Source organism: Sinocyclocheilus grahami, unplaced genomic scaffold (assembly GCF_001515645.1).
Source record: "Sinocyclocheilus grahami isolate Dianchi unplaced genomic scaffold, SAMN03320097.WGS_v1.1 scaffold687.1, whole genome shotgun sequence".
Taxonomy (NCBI): domain Eukaryota; kingdom Metazoa; phylum Chordata; class Actinopteri; order Cypriniformes; family Cyprinidae; genus Sinocyclocheilus; species Sinocyclocheilus grahami.
Genome location: NW_015505866.1, coordinates 232,579 through 259,632, shown reverse-complemented (window position 1 = coordinate 259,632; position 27,054 = coordinate 232,579). Strand labels below are relative to the sequence as shown.

General features: G+C 35.0%; 1 protein-coding gene across 1 annotated transcript; it reads left to right on the top strand.

Moving 5' to 3' along the window:
* The first annotated feature begins 2,465 nt into the window (after positions 1-2,465).
* On the top strand, positions 2,466-25,542 carry LOC107559480 (solute carrier organic anion transporter family member 4A1-like). The gene is made up of 12 exons (XM_016243323.1): positions 2,466-2,570; positions 12,648-13,241; positions 14,478-14,850; positions 15,762-15,852; positions 17,830-17,951; positions 18,046-18,157; positions 19,722-19,876; positions 19,989-20,241; positions 21,813-21,975; positions 22,355-22,530; positions 23,232-23,445; positions 24,313-25,542. Exons 2-12 carry the CDS (start codon positions 12,834-12,836, stop codon positions 24,478-24,480), a joined length of 2,235 nt encoding a protein of 744 aa, XP_016098809.1. The 5' UTR covers positions 2,466-2,570; positions 12,648-12,833; the 3' UTR covers positions 24,481-25,542.
* The last annotated feature ends 1,512 nt before the right edge of the window (positions 25,543-27,054 follow it).

The following is a 27,054-nucleotide window of genomic DNA, read 5'->3' as shown; positions in this document are numbered from 1 at the left end:
ACAGTAGGTTTACTTAATGTCACGAATCCGGTCTATGAAATTCCGTTCACTCACCATCAGAGGTCACCCGCTCACTACATGGACTCTCACACTACACAGACTGTTACACTATACCCTGGACTACATTTCCCATCATCCATTGCACTGATTACACACAGCTGTAACCAATCACAAGCTCACCTGAAAGCTATTACACACACTATAAAACACCCACTCAGATCCTGCTTAAGTCGCCGAGTATTGTCTGCGTTTATCGCTCTCCAAGTGATAGCACTTTACGGAGCCATTTCCCTGTCATAGTTCATAGTCTAGTCTTGCCTGTTTTCCTGTGTGAAAATCTTTGCCTGTGTATTACAGATTACCCCTTTTGTTTAGCCCTCTGGATTACGGGATGTCTGGTCACCTTATCCCTACCCCTTCGGGTGCTGAGGCCATTTTTCAGATCGCTAGTTCGCGTTTTGGTAGCCTATTCATCCACTGCGGCTGCCATACTGAGACTAGATATGCAAACGCCCTTATCCGATTGCAATCCAATGACAGGGACACACATTTTGAAGGACAAGACGGTAGCCTATAGGATGTATTTTGAATGTCTGGTAGTCCTCAAATAACATTATAGTCCCATCTCGTCTTGTTAACGAAGACGCGGCAAAAATTTCGTCATAGTTTTTATCATCAGATATTAGTTTTAGCTGGTCAACGTCTCGGAAAAATGTTCGTTAACAAATATTTTTCGTCGTAGTCTTCGTTGACGAAATTAACACTGGCAGCCATGCTGCTTCTTTCTTCTTCTTTTGTTCAGTGGTTATTTACATAAATACTGCATATTGCCACCTAATTGATGGTTGTGTAATAATAATTTTAAAAAATATTTTTTTGCTTAATCTTTTAATCACTGAAAATAAGAATTATATTGTTTGTTTGACACTAATTATATAATAAGAAATATCACATATGTATTTTATTATAGAAATACATTATAGAAAATGCAGATCCACGATGTGTGAGATGACAATAAAAATAATACATATATTAGAATAAAATAAACATTACCTTATAATAGTGTTTTACAATTAATATATACATATATATGTATTATATATAACAATAAATATAATAATATATTACCTTATATATTACTTATAAAATTAGCATATCATACAACTCTCTCTCTCTCTCTCTCTCTCTCTCTCTCTATATATATATATATATATATATATACAGTATATATTATATCTCTTGTAATAAATATATAATATTATATTTTTAATCACCGAGAATACGAATTATATTGTTTGTTTGATGCTAATTTTATAATAAGGCATATCACATATTTATTTTTATTATAGAAATACATTAAAGAAAGTGCAATCCACGATGTGTGAGATGGCAATAAAAATAATAAATATATTAGAATAAAATAAACATTATATATATATATATATATATATATATATATAAAACAAATATAATAACATATTAGAATAATATAATATTACCTTATATATTACTTATAAACATATCATACAACTCTCTCTCTCTCTCTCTATATATATATATATATTGTATATTTGATAACTATATTGTAATCATATATAATGTTATAAGGTCACTCATGCGCTCATAGCGCTGAAGTAAACTAGCCATGAAACATAACCTACTCGGGAGCAGGTTATGTTCAGGGACTCAGTTGCTATGGCTGCTTACATACCCTGAGAGTTACCTCCGTTTTTGGAACCGAAAGCTGAGTTTATCTGCTTACTTACCCTTAAACATACCCGGGTATGTCACATAACCTGCTTTCTGGAATACCCCCCTGTAGTTTTGATGTTAGTATTTACTTTTAATAAACGCATTATTACTAAAAAAAGAAAATGCAGCCCTTCATTTTGCAGTAAAGTCTGAATTTAAAAAAACAGTTTGGCTTAGGTGTTCATTATTTTGAGAGTAATTATATTACTTCTAGAAATGTAGGCTATCAAATCGATTGAGAACAACTGTAAACAGCATTTGCTTGTTGGTGTTTATTTTATTTATAGTGCTGCTTATTTTGTGAAGCCGCTTTAAAGGCACTTTATAAAATAAAGTTCATTATTATACACTAAATGGTAAATTAACATAATAAATGTATAATACTAATTACCAGCCTACATTCTAAAGTAGGCTAATTCATATTTCTTCAAAAAAAAATATTTATTTTTCAGTATTTAAACTTTTTTAATTTTGCATTTAAAAACTATGAATGAAACGTGGAGCCTGCGCTACGTGCAGTAAGCCTGCTGGTTTCGCTTTACTGAGGATGCTGCTTAGCTTGGTGAAGTCAGTTGTTCTACGTACGCGCAGCCGTTAGTACGGATGACACTATTGGTCCAGCAGCATAACGCCATGGGGGGCGGATTCTCATTGGGTGACAGCAGCTTAATCTGAGAGCTCAACATTTTATAATATCTACAGTTTAAGCTTGTATCCATGGATTTACGCTGGGGGAGACAATAAACGCGCACGTGAAACGAAATGACAAAATCTGTCGGAAATGGAGGAGTCGTCTAAATCCTCAGTAGCATGAGAACGTGAGTAGCTTTCATGACATTTCCATGTTGAGACAGTGATGAATGAACAACACCATGTGATAGTAATGAAAACTGGGTGTAAAGCGATACAGTAAGGCAGCACTGGCCAGACAGCATCTCAAGCCATATGGCTGCTGATGAGACGCTCACTGATGTCTGTCTCTGGAGGTCTGGCACTAAATGCTCATACATGAAGTGCAGTGCAGACGACAAAGACTCATAAATGCGTCTGGACTGCGTATTTCCTCCACCTGTTTCCAGGATGCCAATGGAGACACATGCTCATATAAACACAAACCACAGGTGACATCATGGCACACATCCTAAAATATAGCTGCTGTTATAGCGTTATACAGCATTGTTGATATATCGACTAGCGGTGGCTTTAATGTGTTATGTCACGAAACCTAGCTACAGCAAATTATCCAGTCATTAGTAGCGTGATGTTTAATCCTCAAAAAGCTTCAGTGAGGGCGTAAATAACGGCAGTGGAATATACAGTATTTAACCGTTTGCTCCTCTGAACAGCGTCAATGCCGTGTCCAACATGCTCAGATATTTGAGGACAAAATTTGCGATGTCCGGATCGAACGAACGATGAAACGAACTTTTCGAAAGAATCTATTCGCTCGGAGCCGGAATTCACACCACAAATATAATTCTGCTTTCCTAGCTGTTCTCGTGCAACGGTGTAACGTGAAAAATGTTATGAGTTATATTTGTTCCTTTGTTATATTACAATCGCATAGTACACACTCATGCGCAGTGTAACACGACTGGTAATTGGGATTATAGTAAACCCACTTGCCGCTGTGGCCCACTGTGACACAGAACTTCCCCTAATGTTAGCATATGGTTCCCTTTTGCTTGATTTTAGGGAAGAATTACGTTCTAAGAACGTTCTCTGTAACCAAAAGTAACCAAAAACTAAGAATGCCCTAATAAATTAACCATTAATTAATTAAATACTCAATACATTAAATTTCATTTAAAGGGGTCCTATTAGGCTTTTTCACTTTTTTAATTTTAGTCAGTGTGTAGTGTGTATGTTTGGGCATAAAAAAAGATCTAGAAAGTTACAAATCTCAAAGTCCACTCCAAAGGGAGATATTTCGTTTTCCTTTTCAAGAACTACAACAAACGACTCGTTTGGACTACAGCGTTTGGTTTCCGGGCTTTGTGACATCACAAAGCAGCTCATTGGAATTTCATTACAAAGAATTCCCGCCTACAGAAATTGGAATGGTTGGGGGGTGGGGAGGGCCGAGGTCGTGGTTAGAACGTTATCGAACCATCAAGCATGAGAGCATGTTTTAGTACACCCCCAAAACAAAATCAAGACTTTGTAAAAGAGCATAATAGGACCCCTTTAAAAATAATGTTTATGGCAGTATTTTTTATTGTAATAGTTGCTTAATATTTTAATTTAATGTATTTATTTTTTTGACGGATGTGTAAATTGTTTAGTTTAGTTTGTATTTATATTTGTAATATATTTAAATTTATTTTATATCAAAACAAATTATTTATTATTAGATTTATTGGACTATAATTATGAAACATGAGGGTTAAAATGAATTAACAAAGGCTAAAAGTTGACTAAAATGTTACACTACTCCCCTTTCTACATTCAGGATCTTGACGTTGATAAAAAATAGTTCATACGATGACTCTTTATCACGGTCATTCATCACTTCTTATGACTAAGCCTTGAATGCACTCTTCCCTTCCAGAAACCATTCAATAATAATGATTAAGTGAAATATGAATCACCTGACATATTGCAAATATGATGCAAGAGATTACATTCATTAGAAATCCCCATTGACTCTTTCTGCACCTCCTCCCGCTACACCACACTTTGCTCATCTGTAAGCCAGTTTAGACCGTATGTATGATCACTTTTAATATTTTACTTTTTTTTTTTTTTTTACTTTTCAGCCTTTTAATTATTATAAGGCTATTAGAAGCTTCACTGATAGCACAGTGGCATTAAATATGAGAACTTGTAGGTGTTAGATTGAAGATCGTCCTAAAATCAATATCTCCCCATATCAATAATAACATTAATTTCATAGATGAGATGAAGATGTGTGGTCCTGTTTCGAGTCTGCTGCTCTTGTTCTGCTTGTGAGGCACTGGTAATAATGTCTGTGTGTTATCTGAATGATGGAAGGGGGTTTGCACGGTTGTGGTGATGTGACCGTAAGACACTTTAGTTTCTCCTAAATTGGAAACCCACTTCCTTTTCCATGCTCAGTTCTCTGTACAGGTCATCTGATATTGACTCAATACATTGCTACATATTTGAGTGACTTATTATAGGCATTAAACAGTATGTCATTTTAAAACATATAAGATTAAAGTAAGAATATTCAGGCTTTTTTTAATGACAACAAACCAGTCTTGCCAGTTGAATCAGAACCACAGATTTATTAGTTTCTGTATAGGCATAATAATCATAATGAGGCTGTCACAATGAAATCTATTATTAAAAAGACTTAAACAGGCTTTTCAGCTAAATTTACACCATAAAATATTGTATGATGTATGAACATTTAAATCAGACTTATTAACTTGTAATGTGGGGTTTGGGTTTTGTTTTTGTTTCATGTTCATGTCCTTGTCTTTTATTTTGTAATTGTTTCCTGCTGTTAGTGTCATGCTTCCCTTGCCTCATGTCTCTCTGCCTTGTGTATGTGTCATGTTCTGATTGGTTGTCTAGGTCATGTGTCTTGTTTCTCATTGGTTTGTTCTTGTCATGTGACCATCATTGTCTGCTATAAGTAGCCCTCGTGTTGCCATTGTCTTTGGTCGTGTATTGATGTTGTAACCTGCTGTCGGTGAGTCTAGTCTGTTCATGCCTCGTTGAGTCTGTTCATGTCAAGTCAAGTCAAGTCAAGTCAAGTCTGTTCATGTCAAGTCAAGTCTGTTCATGTCAAGTCAAGTCACGGATTATTGTTTGGATGTTTGGATCACACTGTAAATAAACTGCACTTGGGTTCTCACTACGCTCGCCTTCAGTGGACTTTCATTACATAACTAAAATCATAAGTAAAAAAAATTCAAGTAACAATTTCATAAGTAAAAATATTTCAAGTTACTTGAAATGAAATAAAAAGTAACTGAAATAAAATACAATATTAAAAAAATATGTATTTTATATCAGCTGTAGTTTCCAAGGCAACATTTCTCATTTTCTTTTAGTTAGCCTAAAATAACTCAAACTAAAATAAACATTAATAAAAACAATATAGCTGTATTTTAAATACTAATAAAATAAAAAAACACACAACAAAATGACTCAACTTTAACTAAAATTAAAATGAGAAAGTAAAATATACACTTGCAAAATATACAAAATATTCAATAAAAGCTAATTCAAAGTATGAATAAAAACCATAATAGCATGTCAGTGATTCTAAAACAATACTGTGTAATTGTAGAACATTAAAAAAAAAAGAAAACTGAAAAAAAAATTCTTAAAAACATGTGGTAGGCTGGGACCTTTGTCTTTAAAAGTATCTTTAAAATCTATTCTATTGCTCTAGAAATAGACATTTAAATAGAAATAAAACAAATAATAAATGTATTTTTCCAAAGTTTTATTTGCACTTTAGTTCAAAGGCTGCAACTTAATGTGGTCACATGGCAATCCAAGCAAAAGTAGTTGTAACTGTCTTGTAATCATAGTCTGTTAACCCACATTTTCCTGTGCCAGAGGTGAAACCTGGAGTGCAGAGAAGCTGATTGCCTGCTTCTGTAGGTCATTCATTCCACTTGGTTACACCTATGCATAGACAAGTTTACAGCTAAATGATGAGACAAGCCCCTGGAGATATGGGACACTTAGTCTGCACGCATGCTGAGCACAACATATACAACACACATGTAGTAAATGATATGGCTGAAAATCATCTATATATCTATCCATTCATCTAACCAAACTGGTTCAGGTCAGAAGATACAGTAGTATGTAGTGTAAGGACTTGGCATAGTTTTGTAGCTGATAGTTAAGTAGATGGTTAACTGCTTTGCATGCATGACTTTGCATACATCTTCCTCTGGGGTCAAATACATGGTTTTGTTATCTATGCAGGATGTAGTAAGATCAGCTGTCACTTTTGGGTCAGAGACTTCCCTTGTCTGCTTCCATCACATCAGTAGGTCTGGACTGCATCCCACAAGGCCATTCAGCAAAACCATGGTAATGCAAGTCTCAGTGAAAGATAGAAAGATTATCTTTTATAAACAGGCATGTCTTTGAATGCAGGTTTTAATTAAGCTTTAGCGTTAGTTCTGGCAGGTCACGTGAGTCAAGCTTGCATCAGCTGATTCTCAGCTGATCACATCTACCTATAGGAATACCACACCTATCGCGGCATTCCTATATAAGCTGTATTCAGTATTATTCAGCAGCTTTTCAGCTTGCTTCGGAGCAAATTACCCTCCTCCATCCCCAGCTCCACCTTTTGCCACAGTCAGGACTTAGCTTTCTGATATTCCTTGCTAATCAGACTCCTTTATCTTGAATAAAGTGTTACACTTAAATATCATTGAGTACATTAATGATATCTGCCTTGTTCTGTTCTGTTCTGTTAACCCTGGGGGGGTTATTATTGTTGCTCTCCCTGCTCATTCATGACAGGCTGCATGGATGGGCAGGGAGGTTTTTTGCCCAGAACAGAACCATACCACCAAACCAAATTTATGCTAAGTATCTATCATTTTGACGATAGTGGTCCTGACAGAATTTAGATTACTTCCTTGTTCAATGGAAAAAAAACAACCTCCAAATACAAAAATGACATATTGACGTGGTGACTGGTTAAAGTCACCTCATGAAGCTAGTTCACTTTAAACTGTTATCTCCCAACTGATATTGAGTTTTGAATTGGGCCTCAGCATATGCTGGTTTTTATGGCTTTCCAGTCAGTGATAGTGCAGGATAACAGAAAAGCAGGGCTATGATTGGTTGACCTGCTTTGTCATAATTCGAGGGAGATGAACATGTCGTATGAAGCTTTATTTGCTGGAAACATGCTTGCACTTTCGGTTTAGATCGATCGATCTATCTATCTGTTGCTTTGGATAAAATGAATACATGTAAATAATAAATACAATATATATGATTGCCTGATTAATTAAGAAATACTGATTAATTAATTAGTTGAATTATTCACAAGTAATAGCATCCATCAGTTTTTGCTAAGAATAGACATATAGACAATACATTACTGTGGCAGATGATTAAGCATCAAATAGAAAAAAAGTGGAAGTTATTATATTGTTTGTTGTATTTCTATATTACTAAACATAAACCTGTTACTGACTGACCTACAAATAATTGTTTTGTAATTAATCACACCAAATTAACACATTAAATGTACATCCCAATATTGGTAACACTTTAGATTAGTTGCTTATTATCATGCATATTACTAGCATATTGGCTGTTTATTAGTACTTATAAATCACATATTAATTCCTTATTTTGCATGACGATATTTAGATCCCCTAACCTATACCCTATACATAAACATAACAGCTACAACAACTACCATACTTAATATCAATAAGCAGCAATTTAGGAGTTTATTGAGGGAAAACTCTTTGTAAATAGTGAACATGTGTTCCCGAATCTAAAGTGTTACTAAAATATTTTTTTGAGATTGTAAATAAAACAAAGATTCTTGGAGTAAATTTTACATGAAAATTCCATTTCAGTCTTTCTACTTAAACATTTCACATTTAATTCAATGTATTGCTTGCCGTTTCTTTTTTTAATTGTTTGTGAAAGTTACTAGCAATTGTTTCAAAGTAAATACTACACCATTTTTTAGTGTACTTAAAATATTTAAAACAAATTTGATACAAATGTGCGCCTTATTCCTCTACTGTAGCTCACACATGAGAAAAAGTGCAACATCAAAGTCATGGGCTTTGGGCTCATGGATTCCCTGGTAATGCATGAAGGAACTGATAAAACGTACCTTGAATACAATGTTTTTCGATAAAGTCTGCCAAATTCATAAATTAAATACAAAGGGCTGTTGGAGAAAGAATGTTTATTTATTACATTTTGTAATAAACACATCTGAGATTAACCATTCTATGCACCCAGCACCTGAATCATCATTACACAATTTTTAAAATATATATCTTTTTAAAATAGATGTTTGTGTGAATGCTTTCCCAGAAATCCTAAAAAAGAGTGAAAGTGGCGGTCTTGCTTTTTTTCCTTGTTGTTTTTTACTGTGTAATTCATATCTCACCATATGACCATTCAGTACAGTTCAAAGAAAAGGGAAGGAACCTGCACTCCACAACAAATACATGTTCCCACCCTGAGACTCTGAGCTCTTGCTGATGTTATTCTTCCCTCCGTTTGATCACACTCTTAAAATTAGAAATGAAAGCGTTCATAGAGCAAGAACAAATAATTAGGCTTTTTTATTAATCTCATTGTAACAAAGCATGAACCACAGAGCTCTTTTGAAGGCAGAGCTGAGAAATAATTCACTCACACAGCCTCAGCTGCACCACCATAACACTATAGTAACTCCACAGCTTTTCAACCATGTGTTCATTCTTCATGCATGCTAATGAGTCAGAATGAAAACCAGGGATTGCAATGGCATAGTCTCAAGTTCCTCAGTTTTTATGATAATACTGGTTTGGGAGTCTTCATTTTGCTTTGCATTGTCCTGTTCTCTTTAAACTTTAAGATTTCTTAACTGACTGAATGCTCAACCAAGAAAAATGTGATCACACCCATTCTGATGTTTGTTTTTTATCGCATGATTTATATAAAGAGCTTGTGCAGTTAACAAACTCTGTTTGCATCTCATTATCCACCAAAGTTTCTCTGCATGTGGAGAGTGTTATTGGGAAACTGTTAATATAATACCTGGAGAAAGCTGTTAGCATTCCCATTCACATCTATTCTCAGCTGGCACAGGATTCATGAGCACTCAGTTCCACATCCCGGTTGTATTTTCACCTGAAACATTTGACAAATCTAAAAAAAAAAAAATTATGAATCCCTAACTTTCATGCAGTTACGTTAAATACTACAATTAAATACTACCAATTCAAATTATTTGAAGTATTTAAAAACAACTTCAAGTTAAATGAAAAATATTTTATTAAATAAATTATTTAACATTTTAATTTTTTTTTTTTTAACTTTTGTGGTAGGGCACGTTAGCAAGGGAGAACGGCAGAATCTGAACTTCTTCCTCCTTGGTTTGCTAGATAAATTCATGCAATGTGAATGAAGTGTGAAGTGTCATGAGTTAAGAGGAGACATCTGAGGTGCCGGTCATCATATGTCAGGTAGATACAGTGGGCAGGGCTGTGTCAATGCTGATTCAGTGATAGATGTGAAGGAGTGAGAGGCTGGAGTAACGCCCCATTTTGGGGCTGTCTTGCTTGCTTCTATTCTCTTATGCTGCTTGTTCTCTCTTTGATTTCTTGCACAATCAAACAAAGACCATTTTAGACCAATGAAGTATCTGAGGAACTGAGGTAGGCAAAGTGACATCTTTTTCTATTCTTTCAGTGTGACAAACTGTAATGCAGTTCTTGGGTGTAATATGTCATGTGTTTTTATGTTTTCTAACATTTAGGTCATGAGTTTCATTTCTAGGGAATGCATGTACTAATAAAATGCACAGTATAACTTTATTGCACAGGAACTTGCTTTGGATTAAAGTGTCTGCCAAGTGTAATGATAGCAAAGCATTTGCATTTGTCTCATATGTTTGCATGGGTCCAAGAATGAACTTTGTTCATATAATGGCCGTAAGTTATTTTACAATGCCAGTGCATGAATCATAAAGCTGCTGGTAATTGTGTTAAAAACAAAATCTGAATCTAAGCAGAGAGGCTTGGCCAGGTTGCACTTAGACGTACTGGAGCTTTAGGTGTTCACAAGATCTAGGCACAATTGAAATGTAAATATACTTCAATATGATATTTTATATATTCCTAATACAATACAATAAATGCAATACTACAGATGCTATAACCTACACACAAGTAGGTCTATATCTAAAATGGACTGTAGTTTGGAGTAAGTGCATATAAATACACTGTTCAATTTCATATATAGAAAGCAGCTTATTGTCTTTAAGTTGCGTTTACGGGTGAATAACAAGTTTTAAAATCTCTTAATGGCCTTACGCAGGTCAAATTTGCCTAAAATAGTACACCTTACATTTTTACTCCTGTGCTTTTAATGACACTGTTGCATTCTCAAAGTTGTTTCTTTTAAATTAAGTGAGCACTTGAGCCAAGGATAAATTTCCTACAGTGATACTAAATTGGTTAAATGAGATTTTTTCCCTTCCTAATTCTTCCGTTTGAACTTGTAAGTGTGTCTTTTAAAGACAGCAAGGCCACATTTGAGCTTGTGGTGTTCTTCCACATACTTTATCACATTTAAAAGTCTTGTTCTATTCGTTTTGGACTTTGCTAGCCATTGCCTGCTGCCAGGATTTTTTTTACAACTCATTTGCATAAAGCTGAGCTTTTCTTGACTTTATAGAACCGCAGGTGTCCATCCAGCTGCAATGGAGAATTAATTAAAATGCCCACTCATTTCAACTCACACTCTAATGGTACACATATAGCGAAAATTTTCAGTACAGTCTTTCGGTGTGGCACACGTGTACTAAATGAATGCAGTGTTGTTTTAACATGCAAAACTGTGTGCAGAACATAAATTGAAACATAATTTTGAATATTCAAAACCTCCTAACGGTCCTGTAGGCTACCATAGGTCATCCTCACTTTAGAGGAGGTGACATAAAGTCTCTGGAACAGAGAATGAACACAGTGTTTTGTAGACCATGGATGGCATGCAGAACTAATCCCTGCTCATTAGAGTTTTTGGGGTCTGGTTGGAAGTCATGGTTTACTTCACTAGATAAAGAAAGAAATATCTCATGCCTTTTTAATTCATGCACTGTCAGAAATTGTGCATATTAGTACCTTAGAGTAGTAATATGTACCCTTAAAGTAGTACTCTCATGGTATAATGGCTTTCATATGGTATTATGAACCCTTAGGGGGTAAAGAACAACCCAAAAGGGACAAAGGTGTGCTTTTAAAGGTACTGCCTCAGTAACAAGCTGTTGTACACCTAAAGGAACAATTTTTGCACATTTATTTCTGAGATTGCATGGAAGCTGTTAATTCATGCACTGTCAGAAATTGTGCATATTAGTACCTTAGAGTAGTAATATGTACCCTTAAAGTAGTACTCTCATGGTATAATGGCTTTCATATGGTATTATTATGAACCCTTAGGGGGTAAAGAACAACCCAAAAGGGACAAAGGTGTGCTTTTAAAGGTACTGCCTCAGTAACAAGCTGTTGTACATCTAAAGGAACAATTTTTGCACATTTATTTCTGAGATTGCATGGAAGCTGTTTCCGCCATGGAATAAAAAAAAAGGTATCTGCAACTTTTTTTTTCTTAGAATTCTGGCTTTTTTTCTTTGCAATTCAGTTTTTTTTTTTTTTTCTTTTTTCCGATTTGAGATATAAACTTGAATTCTGAGAAGAAAAGTCAGAATTGTGAGACAGTCACAATTACCCTTTTTTTCTTTTTTTTTCGTGATGGAAACATGTAAACAGAATTTAGAGAAAAAAGTCCTGAGAAGAAAAGTCAGAATTGTGAGACAAAGTCACAATTACCCTTTTTTTCTTTTTTTTTCTTTTTTTTTCGTGATGGAAACATGTAAACAGAATTTAGAGAAAAAAGTCAGAATTGTTCAGAATTACACTTTTGATAAAAATAAGTCAGCATTGCTAGTATATTCTTAGTTTATATATCACAATTTAGATTTAAAATTTTCTCGGAATTGTGAGAAACAGTCAACATTTTGAAAAGAATTTGCAATGACCCTTTTTTGTTATTTTTTTTTTATTCTGTGGCGGAAACGGACTTGAATAGATTTGCTTTTGGAGTTTAATAATGTAAATTATTTACTGTGAATTTACTGAAGTTGGTGACAAATTAACTTTTAATTAATTAACTGAGTGTCTCTTTCTCACTCTTCTTTGCAGAATTTGTTCCCCCCTAAAATCTGTATGTCTTCAGTTTAAACTGTAAGAAACTCCGTAAAGGGATCATTTTCCAAAGACTGCCATTGTATCACTCTGCAAAACTACACACAGAATCAGTGTTTCCTGCGGGAAAGTTTTGTTTTCTTACCCTTCACAAAGTCTGTCACAGTGCCCCCTGCTGGGGCCATGCCCCATCTGCTGAACAATGATACTTCCTTCAGCTCCAAGCAAGAGCTTCTGGTCCTACATGACAGTCCATTGGGACCCAGCCTGGACACACCCAGCCCAGTGGAGTCCCAGGGCTCTGATCCAAACAGCCTATCTGGAGATGCCCACACTGTGCTCCACAAGACAGGCAAATTGGGGCTTGACCATACAGAGCCACCCACTGGGGTGAAGTTTGTCCCGACGGACTCGGAGAATCTTTGTGGATGGGGAGCACTGACCCCACAATGTATCCAGACCTTCAACACCCCACACTGGGTTCTCTTCTTCCTCTGTGTGGCCTCCTTCCTCCAAGGCATGATAATCAATGGCTTTATCAACACCGTCATCACCTCCATTGAGAGACGTTTTGACCTGCGCAGCTACCAGGTCAATTCTTACATGTAATCTTAATCAAATTTCAACATAATTATCAGTTTTTCATAGTGTACATTAATTTATAATGTTGTGATGCCTAAATTCACAAAATGATTGATTGCAGTATTTAGTGTTTTATTTTGAACTTATTTAGACAAAATAGTCTAAAATGTCTCATTGGCCATAACATGAACATTATTATCTGATATTTGGTATCTATCAGCCATAATGTATCCCTATTTAAATGCATTAAAATTAACCATTAGCCTATATGTTCAAAATACTTTCTATATATCTATATATATATATCTATATATCTATATATATATATCTATATATATATATTATATATATATATTGATTTGACACACAATTTTGTAGTATAATAGATAGACCAAAAAAAGTAAAAAAAAAAAAAAAAAGACTTGCTACATGGAAAAACTCTGCTTAATCTTAGTCTTAATCAAATCCAAATTTGCATATTGTGCTAATAATAATATTAGTTCAAAACTTCAGTAAGAATTTTTTTCAAAATAATGCACACCAAAGCTGCATTTATTTGATCAGAAATACAGTAAAACCAGTAATGTTGTGAAATATTATTACAATTTAAAAGAACTGTTTTATATTTTATTCTATTTTAAACTGTAGTTTATTCCTGTGATGCAAAGATGATTTTTTTTTCAGCAGCCATTATTCAGTCTTCAGTGTCACATAATCGTTCAGGAATCATTCTAATATTCTGATTTGATGCTCAAGAAACATTTCTTATTCTTATCAGTTTAATATTGCTTATTATTTTTGTGGAAACCATTATACTTTTTTTCAAGATTCTTTGATGAATAGAAAGTTCAAAAGAACAACATTTATTTGAAATGGAAAGCTTTTGTAACATTATAAAGGTATTTTCTGTCACGCTTGATCAATTTAATACATCCTTGCTGAGTAAAAGTATACATTTCTTTAAAAGAAAAAACTTACTGGCTCCGGTGTTTTTTGAATGTTATGTACTTTCAAGTATGAAGTAAGCATATGCCATAGAATTTAATTGTAAATCAGAGAAGCATCACAGCCCATCCACCTTGTATATCACAATGGTTTATGGGTAAAATTATTCCAAAAAGTATGCATGGCCCTAAAAGACACATCAGACCTAATCTCAAACATTACAGGGCGAACAGTATTCAAATTGGAATGTGTACACCTCACCATTATTAACACAATGCGTAATTTGTGATGCTGTTGCAGGCGGGACTCATTGCAAGCTCCTATGACATTGCTGCCTGTGTGTGCCTGACATTCGTGGGCTACTTTGGTGGTACTGGTCATAAGCCTCGATGGTTGGGCTGGGGTGTGCTCATCATGGCTCTGGGCTCTCTGGTCTTTGCCCTGCCCCATTTCACCACACCACCCTATCAGGTGAGAGTACCGGAGCGCATGGGACTGTGCTTGTCCAATCACACCGAGACGTGTGTCGGCGAGGAAGGTGGGCTCTCGGCTTACCGCTTCGTCTTTATGCTGGGACAGTTTCTGCATGGGATCGGGGCAACCCCTTTGTACACCCTCGGGGTCACCTACCTAGATGAGAATGTCAAGTCAAACTACGCACCTGTATATATAGGTGAGTGTGATGATGCCATTAAAAACATGAAAATATGTCCTGTATTAGGCTGATGTTAGATATTTTATTCTGCTTGGCCTGTTTTTCCCCTATTTGTACATTTAGATTACCTTTGCTCTCATCTAACATTCACTTATAGCTAAATTATTGATTAAGTGGTTAATTTTTTTATAAAATTAATTTGATTAGTAAAATTATTGATGATAAATTTGTATTAAATCATAAAACACAGAATCCAGAACAATAAAATCAGAATTTGGGGGAAAAAAAAAAAAAAGATTTCCTAGAGCCTAATATACAGTGGGTATGGAAAGTATTCAGATCCCCTTAAAATTCAGTTGATTAGACATGCTTTTTAATTATTGAAATTTAATTAAAGCATTAAAAGAGGATTCAGAAATAATGAAAACAATTGCGGTCCTAATATTGGTGCATCCCTGTATATTGATTGGACTTGATTTTGTCAGAGGGTTTATATGTGACTGTGTACCTGATTTCAAAAGTAATCAAGCACTCAGATCTATATTCTGAAATGCTTTTGTGTGAATGGAAAACACTCAAGAATTGATATTTACCCTCACTGAATCCTGTCATTTTGTCCCACTCAGACTTTGAGACACCTATTCATTTTGTTTGGTTGTTATCAGTGAGAGCCACTAGTTTCCACCTCAGACATCAATAAAACCTTCCATTGTTTTTCTCCCCAATGTCCAGTTTTCAAAGGCCATTGAGGACAATCACAACCCTGCTTGCCCCCTCTCCAGACATAGGCACTGGAAATACAAACTGCATCCTACTGTGTCTTTTGATCGAAAACATGAATCAGTGTGAACCCAGACCAGCTTTCATATGACTAAGGGGGCAGAAGAAGGAGGCGAAGAGACTTGATATGCTTTCTTCTGTTTTCTCAGGGATCTTCTACACAGCTGCCATTGTAGGACCTGCGGCTGGATACTTGCTGGGCGGATTCTTTCTCAATATTTACACAGAAATCGACCAAACGTAAGTGGCTAATGAGTAAGAAAATAATCTTCATTTTAGGAAATGAATACTCCCTAATAAGTAATAACAAAAAATTGATTAATGAATAAGTTAATTCTTTAGGCCATATCTGATCTATAATTCACAGACATAATATACAGCATTGCATAAGCAGTGAGTTGGCATTTTTAGATGAATTATTCCTGAAAAGACTTTTACAAGTGTCAGACTCCTAGTGATAAATAGTTGAATTGCATCTGATCCTTATTTAAATCCTGATAGATATTTATTATCTTCATTTTGATGTAGGGATGCACCGATATTACAGTTTTTCTCGATTGCTAACACAATTCATGAAACAATTCACCTATAAACTATAAACACAATCTCAAAACTACACACCAACTTGTGCAAACTTCAAACTTCCATGTCAAAATCAAGTAGTTTAGTCAAACACATGTTCTCTTTTGTCAGACTCAAACTTTGGCCTCAGATGACACACAAACCTGCCAAATACACACACTACTTCACTAGAGAACACTAGTGAGATCAATTCAAAACACTGTTACAAAAACCTCCTTTTGGGAAATAGGAATCCTTTTGCTAGTCAATGTCTGTTACAGTATGCAACATAAATAGAGGGGTGCAGATACATTAAAATTCAGCAATAATCTTTAAGAAAAGTTTACTGTCATTACACTACTGTAAAGAGATCTTATAGTAAATGAAAAGCACTACAAGAGAAAAGTTCAAAGACCAAACAACTGGATATACAGCAAACACACATTGGAATATACTGTCAGTTACTCTACAGAAATAAATAAATAATGAATGATTAAATAAATAATTACATTCATTCATTCAGCATCCTTTGCCAATTACAGTATTTGTATTATCCTTATTTGTTATAGCAGTTTCTTAGTCTTCTGACAAAAGACTTCCTACCCTAGACAGTCATCTCTCAGTTCTGCAAAATTACTGTAATTATATTGTATGTGTAAGTAGTATTAAAACCTTGTAGATGAGCCTGTAGGGCAACTTCCCTCATGGTCAGTCCATGCAGAAGAATATGCTCAACTATAGTGCTTTGTATTTCATCAGGAACAAATTACCTTTGACCTCATCCCCTTCATTTTTATTTAGTCTCCCACTACCAGGATTCTATTTCCAAAACTCATAATCACTTGTGCTCCTGTGCATATCATCCTAAGATTCTGACCTGTGTGTCATCAGTTTTGCTACTTAATGTTCACACATGGATAAATGTGTGCTGTTTGAGTTCATTTTTTTTGATGCTTCGAGTTAATTATATTGTGTGTTTGTGTTTTTTGAATGAGAACATGGTTAAACCTGTGCAAAATGATGCCGTTTTTGTGTAGAGTTTTGCAGAAAACACTGAGCAAATTGGAACGTGTGTGCAAACAGGTGAAATGTGTTAAAAGTTTTGAGAAACGTGTCTTTGTTTCGGGAACTGTATGAATGGTTTGGAAAATTGAGCCAAATGAATCAGTTTTAGTGTGTTAGCAATCGAGAAAAACTGTAACATTCTGGCCAATACCAAAAGGCCGTTAATTAATTAACTAACACACACACAACCTTTCATTTAAAATTCCACAAGTGGATTTAGGCATAAAATCACAATATACATTTGTAGTGTATGAAAAATGGATTCATATCATTCATTCATTTTGATATTTGCTAAAAATTTATCTAATTACTGTCACTGACCGCTTATAAATGTCCTGTATGTATCCACAATATAAATACATAAATAGGAGACTAGATGGCAGAAATGCAGAATTATTTTGAGGGTTACATTTAAATTTCTGTAACAGACTAGGATCGATTTGGACCCTGTGACTTCCATGACGAAGAACACAGACTGACATAAATCCATAGAAATAACAAAAACATAACAATTTGATTCAAATACTAAACTTTGCACAGTTTCTTGAGTCACCTTTCTAAAGCTAAAATTTCTCTCTCTGTCTCTCTTAGGACAGAGCTGACTCCTGAAAACCCACTGTGGGTGGGAGCTTGGTGGATCGGTTTCCTGGCAGGAGGAGCGGCAGCTCTGGTTATCGCTCTGCCTATATTGGGTTACCCACGGCAGCTACCAGGTGCTACCCACAAGCCCAAATTAAAAGAAGTCAAATGACTGCAGTACAGTATAGTATTAGTGTGATTAACAGTCTCACTTTCTGTATCTTGTAGGTTCTCAGCGGTATGTGGCCATGCGGGTCTCAGAGGCCCACCAGCTGAAAGATGGCAGTCAGGTCACTGCATCTGATCCTCAGTTTGGCAAAACAGTAAAGGACATGCCCAGGTATGAACACATGACCGGAGAGGAAGGTTTGTTTCCTCTGCTGTTTTTTTCAAACATATTAAAAGCCATACTTGTGTGACTATATGCCGCATTTTACCGTTTGTTATCATGTGCTGTACCACCATGTTTATATTTAGACACTTGGTTGATGGGAAGTAGCTGAGGTTGTAGTTTTCTTGACTGGCATATTCAACGAATTCAGATGGGTGATGTGTCCCTAGACGATTTTTAAACATCCAGGAAATTAGCACTTTTCACTGACACTTTACTTTTAAAGATCCAACAAACTGCCACGTACAAGTTATTGGGTTGTCGTATTTCATTTGGTTTGCAAGTTTTCATTTGGCTGCAAAGATTCCACTAGATATCATTAAAACCTCTCCTTGTTTTCCTCTCCTCGGTCCAGTTTTCAAAGGTTATTGAAAGACAATTGCTGCATTTCACCAATAGGTCTTTTGACCGAAATAAAAGAAAAAAGCACAAATCAGTGCTGTCAGTTGCTGTTGTATGTTATCCATAAATGGCTATCTATAAAATTGAAATGTTGGAATAGTTGGCCAAGAGATGTCAACTGAACATCATGTGCTGTTTTAACTTATAAAATGAAAAAAAGACTAGATGACTAAAATGCTAGATAGAATCATTTAAAATGCATGTTTTACATTGTTTTAAAAAGGATTAATGTATGTAAAACAAATAATTTTAAAAATAAGTACGCTTTAGCATACTTTCAAAAAACACTTAATTGCATGTTACAAAACTGTGTTTGTAAGAAAAAATATGCGAAAAAATGCGTTTTAAAGGGTTAGTTCACCCCAAAATGAAAATTGTCTCATTAATTACTCACCCTCATGTCGTTCCAAACCTGTAAGACCTTCATTCATCTTCGGAACACAAATTAAGATATTTTTGATGAAATGTGAGAGCTCTCAGACCCTGCATAGACAGCAACACAACTGTAATGTTCCCAGGTCCAGAAACGTAGTAAGGACATCGGTAAAACAGTCCATGTGACATCAGTGGCTCAACTTCAGTTTTGCGACGCTACGAGATTACCTTTTAAGCGCAAAGAAAACTAAAATAACATAATTTATTCAACAATTCTTCTCTCCCGAGTTATGTCTTCCGCCATTTTAGAGAGTACCCAAGAGCATAATCGACGCAATCAGCGTTGTTTACGTTCAGGGGGAAAGCGCGCGCACGAACATAATCTGCGTAATCAGTGTTGTTTACACTTAGGGGAAAGCGTGCGTATGCATTGTGATACTCTCTAAAATGGCGGAAGACGTTACTCGGGGGAGAAGAATTGTTGAATAAATTGTTATTTTTGTTTTCTTTGCGCTATATGTATGTAATTTCTAACCAAACTTTTTTAAAGCACAACAAAAGATAATTAAAACATAATGATTTAAAAAGACTTTTAATTTGACATTATTACAAAGTGTGCTTTTTAGTGAATTTCTTACATTGTAACATTGAGAAATTACAATGTTGTGGTGCTCATTTGCAAGATGCAAGTCATTTAAATTACTGAATAAGTCATTTTCTCCCTTTTTCTCTATAGGTCAATGCTGCTGCTTTTGAAGAACCCTACCTTCATCTTTCTGTGTCTCGCTGGGGCCACGGAGGCCACACTCATAGCCGGGATGTCCACGTTTGGCCCCAAATTTCTGGAGTCTCAGTTTAGTCTGAGTGCTTCAGAGGCAGCAACCTGGTTCGGTAAGAATCAGATGTTAATCAAACTCAACGCCACACCCTCTTGCTCAAATTACTCTTGGCATATAGGAAAGAACTTCACCGAGTTGTTTTTACCTCCATCTTCTCTTTCCAGGGTATATGGTGGTACCAGCTGGTGGAGGAGGCACCTTCTTGGGTGGTTTCATTGTAAAAAAGTTGAACCTTCACTGCCGCGGGATCATCCGTTTCTGCATGCTGTGCGCAGTGGTCAGCCTCATGGCTATCTTCATCTTTTTGGTTCACTGTCCTAATGTGCCCATGGCAGGAGTAACCGCCCAATACTACAACAACTTTACACACAACCACTACAACGCCCCCTACCTGCAGACAGAGATCCATAACAACAGGTATGAAACCCTGTGAATTCATTACTGTTAGATTAAATCTTTGGAGGTGTATCTGTTATTTATGTGATTAATCAACCCCAGTGGTGTTCTGTTGCTCTGCAAGCCTGGGAGAATGAATGAGCAGACACAGAGAATTGGTGCACTACCAAAGCATTCTCAACTTTATTCAGGAAGATACACTCTTAAAAATAAAGGTGCTTCACGATGCCATAGAAGAACCTTTTGTCTAAATGGTTCCATAAAGAACCTTTAACATTTGAAGAACCTTTCTGTTTCACAAAAGCTTCTTTGTGGCGAAAGAAGGTTCTTCAGATTATAAAAAGCTAAGAAAGAGATGGTTCTTTAAAGAACCTTTGACTGAATGGTTCTTTGTGGAACCAAAAATGGTTCTTCTATGGCATCGCTTGAAGAACCGTTTGAAGCACCTTTATTTTTAAGAGTGTAGGTCGCATTTATACAAACAACAACAGACTGGATGTCTCGGACATCCAATCAAAGTATTCAGGAGTTATATGTTACCTTATATGGATAGAAAAGAAATATAATTGTTGATTATAGGGTGTAAGTAAGATGTGCATATGCATTTGTCTAGCTGTCTAGGGGTGGCTTCAGTCATTCAGTTGAAATAGCATCAGCACAGTGTGTATGTGTAAAAGAGGAAGTACATGAAGTACATCTATTTGAGAGATAAAAGGACAGCGAGTGAAGCCTTGAAATAATATTAACAATACCCACTTTGAATCATTTATGATATAGAGGGTCATTAAGTTTATTATTAGAGCAAGAGGTCAAAATCTACATGACATCAGTTTGAGATAACTGATTTTAAATAAATGAATCGACAGAATTAACTACTTATTGCTAATTTAGCACATTTATTATGTAATGTAAAAATGTGCCCTGTCCAGTTCCCCCTTATTTCTGCTTTCCTGTCTGGGGTCTACTGTCCTATAAAGTGAAGGGGGAAAAATTATTAATTAATCGATGTGAATAAATATCTTTGTTTTATGTTTTTCCCCTCAAAACCGAGGAGTGCTTTCTAGGGCTTACTTTTTCCCCTCAGCAAGTTTTTTCAGGATTTATTCAGTGCAGGTTTTATCAATACACATAAAGGGGCTTGACAGATAATATATTATTGATTTGTTGAGTCATATCCAGAAATGTCAGATTAATAATCCAACAAAAATGTTTAGACAAGACATTTAACTGTTCTGTTAGAGCGTGCTATTTCTATACAGTTGAATTTCTACATTTGCCTGCCAGTTCCACATGTTGTATTATGCTTTGAAAACTGCTTGTTTTTCAATAGACATTTAACTTGGGTTTATCTTGAATAGTTTGTTGTTGTTAAGACATTTTTGGCCCTTAGAAGAGAACACAAAAGTGTTCAAAAACTTTTCAGTCACCTTTAGGTATTAATCTTTTTTAAATTAATCAAGTATGACATGTTGCATGCTTGTTTTATTACACAGCTAATGGTTTAAATTAATACCCAGAGCACAAGGGAATTGACTGTGTTATTGATCCGTTGAGGTGAAATGAAATTGAAAACTAAAATACTTCTCTCTCAGCCTCTCAGATCTGGGCAACTTGACCGTAAGCTGTAACATTGGCTGTCACTGTGTTAAGGAGTTGTTTAACCCTGTGTGTGGTGCGGATGGAGTGATGTATTTCTCTCCCTGCCATGCCGGCTGCAGCTCCCTCAACCACACATACAGCCCCAGAGGCAGACAGGTACACAGACCCCATGTTCGGCACTTTCTCAGTGTCACGTACACTCTTTTAACAAAATGATTAGTCAATTAACTCTGGCGTAATTGCACACATTTTGTCAGGTAATTGCATTTAAAGGGTCATATAATTTTTTTTATCTTTTGAAATCAATGTTTGAGCTTGTACTATGAAGACATATTGTAAGTCTCAGAACAATACTACACAGACGTATTAAAACTAAGCTGCATAAATGTTTTCGATTTTTGCATCGGTTTTGATGCAAAGCAAAAGTTTTTTTTTTAAGAGGTCTCAAATAAAAAAATTAAAAAACATGAATCTATGTCTTATTCTTGGTTATGAATTTGTCCCTATTGGTGTGCGTGTGTTTATGCATTCATAGGTGTTCTCTGGCTGCAGCTGTGTGGTAGGGAATATATCATGGGGAGAACAAGGTTTTGCTGAAGAAGGGAGGTGTGTGTCGTCCTGCAATCACATGCCAGCCTTCCTCACCTTCCTCTTTGTCATCATCTTCTTCACTTTCCTCTGCAGCATCCCTGCGCTTACTGCCACACTCAGGTATGACCATTGCATATACACTATGGTTCAAAAGTTTGGGATCAGTAAAAAAAAAATTTGTTTGACAGATTTGAAAGGTTTTTTTTTAAATCTTTTATTTAGCAAGGGTGCATTAAAATGATCAAAATGAGAGTAAATACATTTATAATATTATAAAATAATTATATTTCAAATAAGTGTTGTTGTTTTGATGTGACTATTCATTAAAAAAAACTGGGGGAAAAGGTATCACGTTTTCCAAAAAAAATATTAAAGCAACACCACTGTTTTGTAATAATGATAATAAGAAATGCTTCCTGAGAACCAAATCAGCATATTAGAATTATTTCTTAAGAATCATGTGACTGTGAGACTGCAGTAATGGCTGCTGAAAAATCAGCTTTGTCATCACAGGAATAAATTACACATTAAAATATACCAAAATAGAAAAACAAGTTATTTTAAATTGTAATATTTCATAATATTGCTGGTTTTTACTGTATTTTTGTTCAAATCAATCCAGACTTAGTGAGTATAAAATACTTTTTTTTATTGTGGAAAAATACCTACTCTTTCACTTTTTATATGTATAAAAAATATAGTGATTAAGTAGTAAGCTAGTATCCCATTCCAAACATATATAGTAGGATCTCTTGTGGCTCACCTTATAATACAGATGCTTGTGTTTATAGTATATTGTGATTGTCTGTCTTCTCCTGCAGGTGTGTTCCTGACAGTCAGAGATCGTTTGGACTTGGAATACAGTGGATCGTAGTAAGGACTCTCGGTGGGATCCCAGGCCCTATAGCGTTCGGCTCAGTGATTGACATCTCCTGCCTGCTGTGGGAGGAGCATTGTGGGGAATACGGCTCCTGTTACCTGTACCACAACTCGGCCATGAGCCAGTACTCACTCATCGCAGGCATCATCTACAAGGTAGAGAAAAACATACTTGAAAATATCTGAAAATTATGCAAAAATGTTCCCAGAAATGATGACTCATTCCACATTTAATATACTTTAGATTATATGAAACTCTTGAAACTAACTTCTCAATTTACTACAGGAGGCCATTTGCAGCACTAAATGGCCTCCTGTGGTGCATTGACAAGTCAGTTTCAAGAGTTTCATAAAAGCTAAGGTATAACACATCAAGTGGGGATCAAAATTCTGAGACTATTCGTGAAAATGCTTCCATTTTGCTAATTTAATACAAATGTTTCTGTTACAAATTATATTATCAGCATAACAATTTGACTGAAAGTTAATTAAAAATAGCATGCATGTCATTACTGTATTTCTTAATATTTGATTTGTTGCCATTTATACATAACAGTGACCTTAAGGAATATTAATTTAAAATAATGATTTTTGCTTGTATTTTTGAAAATTATAAATCTTAAAATTTATAGTAGTGCCACATGATCCTTCAGAAGTCAATCTAATATGCTCATCTATTGCTCAAGAAACATGTCTTATTATCATTAATGTTGAAAACAGTTGTATTGCTTAATTTTTTTGTAGAAATCATAATACATTTCTTTTTTTCAGTATTCACTGATGTTCAAAAGAACAGTATTTATTTGAAATAGAAATATTTTGTAACATTATAAATGTTGCTACTGACCCTTAAATATTTTAATTCTTGATTCAAATTAGATTTTTAATCCCAGATTTTGAATGTGACCTCACTTGTAATACATAATTCACTTTAAGATCATGTTCACATCAACCATATGAATTTTTTTAATTCAACTTCCTTCCATTTTGTTTTGACTTATTTAATTTCTCTGTTTTTCTCAGGTTTTAGGCACTATTTTCTTTTTGCTGGCTGCCATGCTCTACAAGCCGCCTCCCGAGTCTCCTCAGAGCAGCTGTGAGAGCACAGATGTGGGAGGGGGGGAGGCCAGAGACCTGCCAATCAAAGACCTCCCCGCTGAGATCATCTCCAACCCACATGCCAAATTATGACCTCTATCTACAAAAACGCCTCAACGTGTGCGTGTGTGTGTATAAGGTCAACACCATCACTGTTCACTGTGCCCTGTCCCGCCTACTGTACATCATTCCCACATGTGATATATTCTCAGTGGCCCACCAATCTGAAATGACCCAGACATGAGGACTGAAAGCATTTGTCACAATAAATGACCAAAGGTCACAGTTGAAATCAGAGCATATATATTACATAAAAAGAACCTACCAAAAACCAACATAATCTTAATTTGACAAGGAATTATTTCTGGGCATAAACTGATATTTATATAATTTCAATTTAAAATGTGAGCATTTTTGAAGGAAAAAGCCATAGATGATACAGAAATAGAGCACTTAATATGAATGTAATGGAAAGAGAGTAATATAACTGTGCAGAACAAAGTGTTAAGCTGTTATAAAATATTAAAAATAGTGGATTCAAATGCTGCTCAGTTATACATAAAAAACAGACAATTAATTACAAACTGTGCCTTTAAAGAGTTTTGCATTAGCCAGCACAGTTAGAAAGAAATATTACAGAAAAAAGACTCATAAACCCTTAAATCTCTTCAAAATGCACTTTAAACTCACTTCACTGATGGAAATATACATCTGAACCATGTACTGTAGTGAACTATGTGCCATAAAACCAAGTTTTGTCCTACAATGCAACTTTACACAGTTCTAGTCCACATTCTGATACCATCTAAAGCAAGTATGACTTGTGATTCTTGTATTTGATTTTCATAAATTCTGAATATTTGTAACATTTTAAAATGTGCTAAAATACTGTAGCTCAGGACTGAGCAGGACAGAGAGGCTTCAAGGTGTGATGTCATATAGAGATGCAAGTGAGAGATGAAAAGGAAGCAGGTTTTCAAAATGAATTTTTGAAACATGAAACAACCATGTTGGGATATTCTTGAAAAGCACTTCACTTTGAGATTACACTGAAAATTATTCTTGCACTGATTTTCAGCTACATTCAGAATGGTATATTGTAAAACATAAAAGGACACTTTCTCTGTTGCTCATAAAATAAGCATGCAGCATTTTTTTTTTCTTTTTGAATGTAGCAGGATTTTTTTTTTCCTTCCTTTTTTTTTTTTTGGAACATAAAACTACCCCAAGCTGCATAAATCCAAATATAAGACAAATATAACAAATATCTGCCACATAAACCTACTTTACTTATATTAAGTGCAACTAAAACATCTCACCACTGATACATTATGTAGAGGTTTTTATTTATTATTAAATGCATTTGTTAGGATTCATTTTCTAATGTTGTATCAGAAATCTGAGGTCTCTTATTATTATTATGTTTTTCTTTCTCTGATGTGATGGATTTTGATGGATTGCATCAACTCTCTGATGACAAACCCTGAATGACAATGATGCACTCGAAAATGGGAGATTTGCACAATGAAACTGAACATGCAACAACAAAGAGTAACATGATGTTTGTATTTGAGTTTGTGTTGGTTCATGTGTATTTTTTACTCCAATGACTAAAAGAAATGTGTCTTGTGTCACAAAAAGAGTTTGTGAGTGGGCCTGTTATTGTCTTTATTGATATTTGTTTGTGTGATTTTTTTTTTTTTTACCACTGTGTTTCTAATCACTTGTAATATAATTAGTTTTGGTACTTTCTTTGTCAAGTAATTTTTTATGCAGACACAATTAAGTAACAACCCAAATACAAACAAACAAAAGCAAACTGTCATATTCTATTCCTAACTATGTCTGTCTATATATGTAGACCCACACACACTGTCTATTCAAAGAGACACATGAACAAATTTGCTTATTTGATTAGTGACTTAGAAATCTAAGTGCCCAGTTTATTTCTTTTTCATTTTGTCATAAAATGTCTTTGTTTTTAAAATCCTAAAATATTTATTTTGAGTTTTAAATTAAATTTGAATCCTACATTTTTAATACAGCATCAGACATTTGGGCCCTAGTGTATATTTAAAGCACCAATGTTGTTTAGTCAGTACACAACTTAACTGGAATATAGAATATATTATTTACACATAATGTCCTATTTTCCATTTAGAATAAATCAATTTATTTAAGCCAACATAATTTAGTTAGATTAGGCCGATTTAAATAATGAAATAGAAGTTATTTAAACATTTAGCCACTTTTCAGGTTCCTACATTTAGGTTTATTTTTCCTATTCAATTTCTTATGCAATATCCAATTAATTATCACAGCTACTATTCACTGAGAGAAGCTAGCAATATACGCCGTTATCTTTATGTTGCAGTTCAGAAAGCAGCACAGTTCAGCCCAACGGTAACCACAGAAATTCATAACACATAAAAGAACATAAAACACTCAAAAATAGCACTAACAAGTCTATCAATTTACTCAAAAACATAGTACTTTCTTTCCCTATCCAGTCCAATGGGAAGCATGTGTTAAAGGAGGCCAGTTAGTAGTGGCTTGTGCAGGCTAATGCCATCAAAAATGAAAGGTTACATAAAGTGTATTGAACATAAATAAATCAGTTTTTCAGCAAAGTGGTTAAGAATTGTGTTGCTGCTTCAGATCATCAAG

Coding starts and splice junctions, on each gene's coding strand:
- LOC107559480 (XM_016243323.1), top strand. CDS start 12,834: ATGCCCCATCTGCTGAACAATGATACTTCCTTCAGCTCCAAGCAAGAG. Junction 14,851..15,761: donor CTACGCACCTGTATATATAG/GTGAGTGTGATG, acceptor CTGTTTTCTCAG/GGATCTTCTACACAGCTGCC. Junction 19,877..19,988: donor AGAGGCAGCAACCTGGTTCG/GTAAGAATCAGA, acceptor TTCTCTTTCCAG/GGTATATGGTGGTACCAGCT.